Below are 11,412 nucleotides of genomic sequence, written 5' to 3'. Positions count from 1 at the left end.
ATCACTCCAACGTAGCGGGAAACTGATTGAGCATCAATATTTCACATTAAAAACCATAAATCTCATCTTACCCCAACTTCTCAGTATACCCCTAAAATTTTCCCGCTTTGAGGGAAAGTGAGACAAAATTGAGGTAAACTGAAATTTTTGGGTTAAAGTGAAATTTTTGGGGTTAAGGTGAAATTTTTGGGGTAAAATGAAATTTTTGGGGTAAAGTGAAATTTTTGGGGTGATTTGAAATTGTTCGGCTCGGCCACGGCCACGGCTGTCTTGCATCTCGGCCACGGCCACGGCTAACTTGCATCGGCCACGGCTACGGCTAAATTGCATCTCGGCCACGGCTAACTTGCAACACATGAAATCAGCTGGAATCTGGAATTTTGTTTACTTTCAGTTGCAAAGTGTTTACCTGATTAAAATGGTGCAGATAAATGCATATAATTATCTAAATAAACTAATAATTTCAACGTGCAATTAGTAAATTACATATCTTCTTAATTTTTCGGCAACATAAAGTCGGGTAAGATGAATCATCTATAAAAGTAAATTATTTACTTACTTTTTTCAAGTACATATTTGTTATAAAATATTCAATATTTATTCATCTAGATTGTCAGTTAATTGTATAAAGTATTTTAAAATTACGTGATAAGGGATGGCTTCTCGTATCATGTAAAAAATTATTTATTCGATAAAATCACATGGCACATTTAATTTTTCAAATTTTGTAAAGTTTTCTTTAAATTTTTGGCAGGATGGATTCCTGTCTATTGTGCTGTGCTGCTATACTTGACACAAGTTCGACCTTATCCACCACGCCCCCGTTAGTTGACCGTAGCGCCCGGGTAATCTTCCTCCTCAGGAAACTGCTCAATCTCGCCCCCACCGTGTGTGAAGATCTCGTACGCAAGCACGGTCATCCGGCCGACTGGATTTCGCTGTGTCCCACCTGTGACGACATTGTGACGCAAGGGACCTGTTTGTTCGACCAGATTAAGAAGTTGGAGCTGGAATTTGACGCTGTGAAGGAGGAGGTCAAGAAGTTGGTCACGGTGAAGCAGGAAATTCGGGAGGATGACGGCGACCACGATATGGGCGACTCGGCGACCAGGACGATTAGACGGCACCTCGCATGTTGCGGAATTGTGGGAGGAGAAAGCGGTAAAGAATTTGTAATTCTACATATGTAATTAATGGAAAAAATGTGGCGTTATTTTGTTATTAATTCCTATCTTTTTTCTAAGATGGTTTTAGGCTCTGTTAAAAATGACGGTCTCCCAGCGTTTGTTGTACGATTTTTACGAAATTTTTACGTGTCACAAATTTAATAAATATGAAATTTGCAAAAAACGACACAATCTCCGAATGGTCACGTTTGACGCAGATATTTGTACCTGAAGAGAAGAAAACGCGCAGTATATTTGCAAAATGTGAAATTTTAGAAGTTTGTGATGCATTTTTTCCTCTTCGGATGTAAATATCTCTGCACATGGGTAGATAGAAAAATTCATGTTGATTTAATTGGTGATGGATTGATACAAAAAATCGGAGAGCATACGCTGGGGGATCTCCATTACATCCGCGTCGTCTTACCTGTCCAACGATTAAATTTTAACCTATTTTAATGTATATCGTTTTCCAAATTTTAGATCTCCGGAACGGAATAGACATTGGCGGAGAAATATATCCAGATATTTGTTCAATGAAAATTGAGGAGGAGGAGATCGATCCTGGAAATGAAGATGCACTTTCTACTACCTTGCAAAACGTCGAAATTCCCGTGACCTTTGCTTCGACAGAGAGCCAACCCACTTCAAAAAGGAGAAATAAAGGTCTTAAAGGAAAATTAGGAAGGGTAAGGCAGCGCCTTGGCAAACGTGAATGAAACGTGAAATTTGTGAAACTTGACAAATATGCAAACAAATTTATCATGCGTCTTCAAATTTTAGTTTCTGACTTCAAATTCTTTGCGAAGATTACACTAATATCTTCGATAGAATTAAAAAACTTCCGGTATGTATTTAAGCAACGCAATTTCTTATAATTTCAGCCTCCCCTTAAAACTGGCAACGTTACTCGGTCGAAGAGAAATCTAGGGAAAAAATCCAAACGGAAACAACGCTTCAATTTCACTAGGGAGAAAAGTATGTACGTATGTACTTTTCGAGCTTATGGAGGAAAAAATACGAAATTTTACCAATTTTTTTTCCAGAATTCGGCAAGGATGGAATGGATCTAGACGTAGAAATTCATCCCCCAAATTTTAAATTCGATTTAGAAGACAACGAAGAAGGATTAGTGAACCATCTTGAGAACGAAATATTCGAGAAAATCATTTCCACCCCTGATACACAACAATTCCAGCCCCCAAAGAGGGGAAGAGGACGCCCAAGAAAACAAATTTGCGTGAGCTGAGAAACTATGAATTTTGATTAAGTTCCTTAACCTAGGGCTTGATGAGTCGTTACCAAAATTGGCAAAATCAATACGTTTAAGCAGGTTTGGTTGCGATGTGGTCCAATTTTTCTGAAGGCTTCAGAAACTAGGGATCTCCTTTGAAAAGTGTGAAAATCTTGATTGCATAATTTTTCTAAATTTGCAACAACTTTCTCTACAAATTTGTCTGCCAAAATTTAAAAATAAGTTCCCATGAAAACGATTAAAATGTGCTGATTTTGGCGATGAGTCATCCAGTCATACATAAATTAGTAGTCGATAAACACATATTGTGTTTTTTAGGCAGAACAAGAAGTTGTAAAAGTTATTCCATTATCGCACGTGGAAAATTCTGACAGCGACGACGAGGAATCAGATCCAGACGAAGATGATCATGACCCGGATGTTAGTGTCAAATAAAAAAATATTTGCAATTTTATGTATGTAAATTATTATGGTATGCATTTTCTATTCTTAGTATTCCGGTGAAGAATCTCTGAAAAGTGGGTCGTCTCCAAATTATTGTCACTCTGAACCAGCCTCTCCCCCTCCAGATGTTTTACTTTCTTGGCTAGAAATCATATCCGCGTTTCCTCCTCCTCCCACCGTGCAGGACGAAACACTCGCCCCATACCAAAGGCGGAAGATAGAGTTTGAAAGGCTGGCTAAAATCGCGACAAAACATAGAATCACGTCCTTCCCCTGCCCCCACTGTGCCAAAGAGATTGCTACCATCCCATCCTGGTAATAATACCTGTTCACATTCATTCATTCAATCTAGAATTATTCATTCATTATTCGCTAAATTCATAAATAATGATTTAATCCATTTCATAATATTCATGAAGAATGATTTTATTCACTGTATATTCATTTTACATGTGTAATTGAGAAAGTGAATAATCAAAACCGTTTTTAATATTTTCAAATTTTGAAGAAATGAATAATGAGTGATTTTTTTCATATTTTTAAATTAGATGAATTTTGAATATTTTTTGAACAGGTCTTCACACGTGGACTGGTGTTCCGGGAAGACGGTGGGGTATAAATGCGACACGTGCGAAAAGGTCGTGCGGGCGAGGCACACTCTGGAAACGCACGTGCTATCACGTCACATCCCCCGCGAAGCGCTCACGTGCCGCGGATGTGGCAAATTCTATCCTCGCTGTGAAGGTTTTGAGGACCACGTCAAAGAAAACGCGGATTGTGCTAAACACGCCATTTTCTGCCCGCACAAACCATGTGGGGGTGTGTTCACTTCAGAGCAAGTGTGCGAAATCCATGCGGAATGTCGTCACAGTGTGATCAACCCGTACAAATGTGGAGTGCCGGGTTGTGGCAGAAGTTTTGGAGTCAAGCATAAGCTCAAGTCGCATATGGAAATGTATCATTCGGGGAGAAATAGGTAATCAAATTAATCCGGGTATGAATGGACTCGATTAATTATCTACAAATTAGCACATGTTTAATAGTTTCTCAGCTCTGGGAATTTAACTCAGGACGATAAATACCCATATGTATTCTGTGAGTTGATTAATAGAATGACAGTGAGTTTTTTAAGTCAGGTTCGACGAGTTCCAATTTTTCTGAAGGATTCTTTCTTAAACTTGAGATCTCCCCCTTCAAAAAGTGTCAAAATCTGGAGTGGTCATTTCTTTTAAAAAATATGGATCTACATAGCGGAAAACGATCAAAAGGACAAAATCAGCATATTTTTAATCAATTCTGACAATTTATTTAAAAATTCTTTCCGAAAAATTTGCAGAGCACGTTGTTTCCATGTTTTAAAAAAATATACTCCATATTTTAATACTTTTTAAGGAAGAGATCTCAAGTTTAGAAATTTCAGAAAAATTATAACTCTTCGATACTGACTCATCGTCATTCCATTAATCAAATTATTGACTACAAATGTGACGTCCAGAATTTTGAAATACATTCCCAGAGGAGGGAAGTGATTTGAAAGGTCTTGATTTTGACAATTTTATGAGTCGTCGAGTCATACGTTAATGTTGGTACAAATAAAAAACCCATAAAAACCTGATTTAAGTACTAATGAATTAATTTAATATATGTAGCTTCGTCTGTGACCAATGCGGGAAGGAATTCAGAGAACAAGACAATTTACGGTCACACGTTAAGCGCGTCCACTTATCGCGAGCCGAGGGAGCGCCCCGATTCCCGTGCGATGTGTGTGGCAAGGAAATGATATCAAAATCCAAGTTGAATCGGCACAAGCAGATTCACATCAATCCGGACGACGCCCCGCATCTCTGCACCCTCTGCGGGAAGAGGTACCGGCTCAAGGAGTATTTGAATATTCACATGCGGTCACATGATCCCGACAGGCGGGAAAAGTATTCCCACTACATGCCCAAGAAGAAGAAGAGGGGGGATAAAGAGGTCAAGATGGGCGTGGCTGGGGCGAGGATTGGAAGACCAAAGAAAACTGAAGGCAAGATAATAGAGATCAGAGAATCTGATGGAGAATGAATTTTCGCAAAATTTCCAGAAACAATTCCGCCATTTTTTGGTACATATATATTGTGTACTTATTTCTAATCAAGTCATTTTTACTAAGAGTAGAAAATTTCATTTTTACTGTGTCGTCAATGTGCACTATGAACTATTATCTTTTTGGGGACCATTCATAAATTATGTAACGCAAGTGGGAGGGGGGTCAAGGTTCAAATGATATCATATCATACATATGTAGTAAAACGGGAGGATTTTTGCGTTGAATAATTTCTGAACGGCCTCTAAAAGCCGAAACTTATATGCAAAATCTTTAACAAAACTTATTACCCATCATTAATGTATTTTTGAGTATATGTAACATTAAAAATTGAGCGAAAGTAGACTAATTCCAGTTTATGTATTTATTAACATATAAATAGTTACGCAAAATTAGAGGTTGAAATTATACCTCTAATTTGCTGTATTGTAGTCAACAACTACATACTCACAAACAAATGAATTGCGTAAGCTTATCTTAACTCAAATCATTAAATTGGCTCATCACTACATACATACATACATACGTATTTATTTGTTTTTTGATTAATCATTCCCTTGACATCAATATTCTTCGAACCATCTAACCATTAATTTGAAAGAAGATTAAAGTATAGTTTAGTAATTTTTTTTAAATTAGTAGAAAACTTTTGGGTAGATGGTAACATTTTAAATATTTAGATGCCTATTGCTTTCTTAAAATTGGTTAATTTTCTCTATTTATAAGTAAACGATAATACCCAAATACCCATCCACTTCTTGGAGAACTATCTACATATTCACTCTATTCGCAGAATTCCCTTTTGTATTTGAATACGGAAACAGACAAAATTGCTCGATTTTATCTCAAACTTTACATATGTAGACAAGTTTAATGACTTCTTCGAAAGAGCAATATTTCATTTCAAGGATATTGCCATTAACGCATCAAAGTCCTGCAGTTTCTTTGTTCCATACCTATTTAGTTGAAAATATCTAGCCCATAAATTAATTTCTGAAATGAAGTTTCCGTGATAAGTACATACATATATATATATCTTCTAGTTCGAGATTTTATTTTAGTGTGATCGTAAATTTTTACCGTTAACTCCATCAATTACCACGCCATAAAGAAGAATTCAGGTCACTTTACTTGTTCCTGGTCCCAAAAATTTTAAGAAAATTTTCGATCTGCAACTACGCAAAAATCCAAGGAAATTAAAAATAAGATTTTTAATTTTTATATATTCGTTACCACGTAAAAATTTAAGCCTGTACGTATCTTCCGAGGAAATTACTTAACTTTTCTTACAATGAAGGGCTACCCTGTTCAGAAAACGGTACAAAAGGCAGACAAACCTGGTCACAAGATTACCCTACAAAATTCCTGTCCATACCACGATTTTTCCAGTGAAGCCCAAGTACTCAAAATTTACCAACACATTTTCTCCAATCGGTACCACTTCCGGTATAAGTTGCCCATCGAGTGGTCTAAAAGCCAATGCCGTGTAGTAAAAGTTGTCCGTACAAGGAAGCTATTTCGAGTTTTGGATTACGTCCCGCTCCTACTTGGCGGTCTGGCCACGTTTGGAGGCTGGTTAGGAGCGGCCGCAATTTATGATGCATTTCCTGGCAAGAGGTTGGACACCCTGACCAGATTACGTCTTCAGGGTTGTGTCGCCATCGCAATTATGGGAAAGTACGTGATCGCGGAACATTTCCTAATTTGCGTCAAGTATGAGGACGAAGTGTATAACGGGATAAACATGCTCCTTCAACTTTACAAGGAACAAAAGGCACGTGATTACGGAGACAAAGACGAAGAAAACTTGAAGATTCCAAGGTATGAAACTATCCTTACAAAACGATTCAATATTGCTTGCAATAAAACCGTAGAGATATTCATAAAAATTAGCAAAAAATGGAAAAAGCTTTCTAACGAGCTAATTCTTAGTGCAGCTTTTAGCGTCTCAAAAAATTCAGTAAAGAATTTAATATGTATACAGGGTGGTTTAAATGTCACGGTACAATAGACAATTTTTCAAGGGGAAAACCCTAAATGTGTAATATTTACAAGATTTGGGATTGAGATTTTTGCTAATTATTGTCAAAGCTGATTGCAAAATTATTAAAATTTTGAATTTCGGAGAAATATAGAAATTATAGAAATTTACGAATTTTTCTCGATGAAAAATTTTCAAGTGTATCGTGACATTTTAACCACCTAGTATATGTACTTGTAATCATATTATCTTCCCAGGGACCCCGTCTGCATCGTTATGAAGTTCTTCATGCTGATTTCTCACTATTTCTTACCGATCGGACTACTCGTATATCTCGTCATGGAGATGGATCCGCCAATCCACATCCTCTACCTGGTTCATAGAAAGGTCCCGTTCCTCCATAAAGTCACAAGCTTATTCATTAACCAATTCATTTTCCGCATAATCTCCTTCTTTAATCGGTACATTATATGCTTGCTAATTTCGCTGGAAATTGCGCGAGGAATTTGTTTCTCTTGCTATGTGATTATTTTTGGGGGAAGAATGTTCAATGCGGTGCAAGGTATTATTTCTCGAACGGTACAATTTGCAAGGATGGATTCTATAAGAGGGTACAGACAGGTAGACAAATTTCAGAATAAATGATTTTAATGTGCTTTATAATAAAAGATGCTGAGTTAATTCTTCCCAAATTTGTAACCCAAAAAATTGAAACTTTGGGTTCTTCCAGTGAATCTTACAATGCTCATGATTAGCACTTATCTTAACTGAGGGCAAGGTAAAATTTCACAGAGAAATAGTAGCTTGTTTGAAAGTTATGCTAAAATATAGTTTGAGCCCAAAAAGCCGTCATTGGGACGAATTAAATCAACACCGTTTACACAATTTGCATTCGGCGTAAAATTTAATTTTCTGATGAAAAAAAACAACTCCCAGTTTAGCAATTACAGCTTTACAATACTATTTTAGCACGAATTTGAAATTATCATGATACATATTTTATAGATTCGCCTTATTCTCGCGGTCGTCCGACCCGCGCAAAGTCAAGGCTGCGCCGTGGGTACCTTCATCCTCACGGTGTTCTCCATCTTGTTGAAGTACATCTTTATCGTCACGCTACGAACGGGTGGACCATTTTACGCGCTGCGATTCCTCACCTGGGTAACTATAAGTGTGGACGCCACGCTATTTCAAGCTCTCAGAGTGGGTGGGAAATTCGGAACTGGGGCTGCCTTACTGTTAGCAAAATTCAAGAAGACTGCGTCACACATCGTGAGAGACAGATCCTCGCTAAAACTTTTTCGCAAAGAGTTTGCAACCGTTCAAGTAACCGGGATGCCCTTGGCGGTTGGCCAATTCACCTTGTGCTACACAAGTCCCGCTGTTACTATGGCGATCGCAGGGTTTATTCTGGACCAAACGGTCAATCTTATAATGTCTGTGTAGCTAGAAAAATATTTGTTACAGATGGGAATTTTGGTGTTATATAACAGTCATTTGCATAAATATTTTATTAGATATTTAAGATTTATTATATTTCAAGAGGCGAATGAGATTTACAAAATGCCCGGCTCACTGAAACAATTTCGCTATTTTGGTTCATATTTTATACTTAAAATTAGTTCTAATTATGTACTTACTGTCTGGCCAGTTTGCATTATTTGTACTTTGAAAATTTTAATATTTTAGGGGCCATTCATCAATTACATGTAACGCGAGTGGGGGAGAGGGGTGGGGGGTGAGGTCTAGAAAATCGCGATTTTTGCATTACACAATTTATGAACGGCCCCGTATAACGGAAATGAACATAAACATTTTATCAAATTCGTCATAAATGTATATGTATGTATCTAAAAACGTCATAAATATATTTTTAAATACAGTATTAAACATTGAGCTAAAGTTAAATAATTTCAGTATTTTTGTATGTAATTATTTGCGTACATGCAAGCTATTTATGTACATAAATAGTTCCGTAAAATTAGAGGTTAAGATTCTAACTTTAATTTACCGTCTTTTAAATAGTCAACCACTAATCGGAACAAATGAATTGCGTAAGCTAATCTTAACTCAAATCATTAAATTGGCTCATCGCTACAAAACATATTTATTTCTTGATTAATTATTCCCTTGACATCAATATTCTCCCAACCATCTATAACGTTCAATTTGGAAGAAGATTAAACAGTGCATTGTCATTTGGTATTTTTTTAGTGGAAACTTTTGGGTAGATTTTAAATATTTAAAAGCTTATTGGGTATAAATATTGCTTTCTTAAAATTGGTTAATTTTCTCTATTTATAAGTAAACGATAATACCCAAATACCCTTCCGGTCGGACAAACCACATTCTAAATATTCAGTTTCTTTACAAAAAATAGAAGGACAAATCAAAATTTCTCGATTTCATCTCCGCGTTTAGACAAGTTTAATGACTTCCTTGAAATGGAGGAAATGGAATTATTTTTTCAAGGGTAGCGCATTGAAGTCCTAGATACAGTTTAGCTTTTGCATATATACCCAGTTTTTAAAAAAGTTGGTAAACCTTCCATGAGCTAATTTCGTACATACGTGAAGTTTCCTAAATAAAATATGGAAATATCTGCTTCAAGGGTTTCATGTAGTGTGTTCAATATTTTTAATGCACTATCCATTTTATTAATTTATTTATGCACCATGATTAAGAATTGGACTTTCCCCACAATGTTGAAATGTTACCATGTACAGGGTGGTTTAAATGTCAGGTTACAATATACAATTTTTCAATGGGAAAAATTCGTAAATTTCCATTAGTTACGGATTTGGGATGAAGATTTTTACTAATTTGTATCAAAACTTAAGCAACTATGATGACAAAATTCTTAAAATATTGAATTTTAGAAGCAAAATTTCCGTAACTAATGGAGATTTAGAAATTTTTTCAATTGAAAAATTTTCCATTGTAACCTGACATTCAAACCACCCTGTATATGTATAAACGTTTAATTTAACCCAGGAAATAATTGAACAATTAAAGTTTCCATAATCGCTTAATTCTCGTTAAAATGAAAGGCACCCCTGTCCAAAAAACGGTGCCAAAACTAGACCACTGTGGTTATAAGATTCCCCCACAAAATATTCATCCGTACCACCATTTCTCCCGAGAGTCACAAGTCCTCAAAGTTTTCCAAGACATTTTCTTTGACCGGTACCACTTCCGGTATAAGTTGCCCATCGAATGGTCTAAAAGGGAGTGTCGTGTCGTAAAAGTTGTCCGTACGAGGAAATCATTTCAAATTTTGGATTACTTCCCGCTCCTACTTGGCGGTCTAGCAATGTTTGGAGGTTGGTTGGGAGCGGCAGCAGTTTATGAAGGATTTCCCGGCAAGAGGTTGGACACGTTGACAAGATTACGTCTCCAGGGTTGTATTGCCATCGCAATTATGGGAATGTACCTCATGGCGGAACATTTCTTAATTTTTGTGAAGTATGGGGACGAATTGTACAATGGGATAAACATGTTGCTGCAACTTTATAAGGAACAAGTTGCACGTGATTATAACCACGTGGTAGAAAACTTGAAGGTTCCAAGGTAAGAAGAATAGATCGTTGCCAAATTATGTATCATAAATATGTTGTGAAGTACACTCAAAATAAGGTAGTAATGAATCATTACCATGCGGAATGACTATGTGGCTCTACCACGTCGGTTACGATTTGTCGTAGAAATGGTAATAATAAGTTCAGGGAATTTCAAATTTAATACATAATGGTATTCACTTCCTTAATATTTGGTAATGAATTTGAATTTCCCTAAACTTATTATTACCATTTCTACGACAAATCGTAACCGACGTGGTAGAGCCACATAGTCATTCCGCATGGTAATGATTCATTACTACCTTATTTTGAGTGTACATTACACTCTAAATAAAAATGAGCAAAATTTACTCAAGGCTGGGTAAAAAAGAGGATGACACAACCGAAAGGTAAAATTTACCCTACGTTGTACATGAAATTTGTCGCACGTTGGGTAAAATTTGCCCAATTTTATCTTTTAGTTGTGTCACCCTCTATTTTACCCAGCCTTGAGTAAATTTTGCTCATTTTTATTTAGAGTGTACATATACTTAAAGAGTTCCGGTCGGTATGATGACAGTCCGGTTGTCACCTATTGTCGACAGGTGACCATGACCATCGGATTTACTCCGATAGCAAATTTTCTTCCGAAATAGAGAAAGTTTAAAACGGTTGTTCTACATTAAACGGTTTCGGTAATTTTTGAAAATTTCTGCTCAGTAAAGAATATTTTTCGAGTTTTAAAAAATCAACTCCATTTCTTAACGTCACACCAAATGCACAAAATATGTATAAAAAGATACTACAAGTGGTACAAATGCATATGTACTACTACATACTAATTGTGTGTATTAGTGGCAAACCGTAACGGCCATCTGAAAAGTGTGGCGGGTAGTAGTGCAGGTTTTAGCATTTCATAGAAT

At 36.5% G+C, this 11,412-nt stretch overlaps 2 protein-coding genes across 3 annotated transcripts; both read left to right on the top strand.

Annotated features, from left to right (window-relative positions):
* Positions 1-356: 356 nt before the first annotated feature.
* LOC110855249 (zinc finger and BTB domain-containing protein 24) lies at positions 357-5,296 on the top strand. Its single transcript, XM_022103665.2, has 9 exons — positions 357-520; positions 755-1,161; positions 1,650-1,855; positions 2,051-2,144; positions 2,213-2,406; positions 2,740-2,841; positions 2,915-3,180; positions 3,440-3,841; positions 4,515-5,296. Exons 2-9 carry the CDS (start codon positions 756-758, stop codon positions 4,927-4,929), a joined length of 2,085 nt encoding a protein of 694 aa, XP_021959357.1. The 5' UTR covers positions 357-520; position 755; the 3' UTR covers positions 4,930-5,296.
* A 112-nt stretch (positions 5,297-5,408) lies between these two features.
* On the top strand, positions 5,409-9,027 carry LOC118437145. Of its 2 annotated transcripts, none has more exons than XM_035855970.1 (3): positions 5,409-6,772; positions 7,190-7,319; positions 7,938-9,027. In XM_035855970.1, exons 1-3 carry the CDS (start codon positions 6,243-6,245, stop codon positions 8,376-8,378), a joined length of 1,101 nt encoding a protein of 366 aa, XP_035711863.1. In that variant the 5' UTR covers positions 5,409-6,242; the 3' UTR covers positions 8,379-9,027. The 2 variants fall into 2 exon arrangements, with proteins under 2 accessions (XP_035711863.1, XP_035711862.1); XM_035855969.1 differs by having other exon boundaries at positions 7,190-7,553.
* The last annotated feature ends 2,385 nt before the right edge of the window (positions 9,028-11,412 follow it).

Source organism: Folsomia candida, unplaced genomic scaffold (assembly GCF_002217175.1).
Source record: "Folsomia candida strain VU population unplaced genomic scaffold, ASM221717v1 Fcan01_Sc012, whole genome shotgun sequence".
In the NCBI taxonomy this organism is placed as follows: domain Eukaryota; kingdom Metazoa; phylum Arthropoda; class Collembola; order Entomobryomorpha; family Isotomidae; genus Folsomia; species Folsomia candida.
This window is presented reverse-complemented; position numbering and strand designations above follow the sequence as displayed.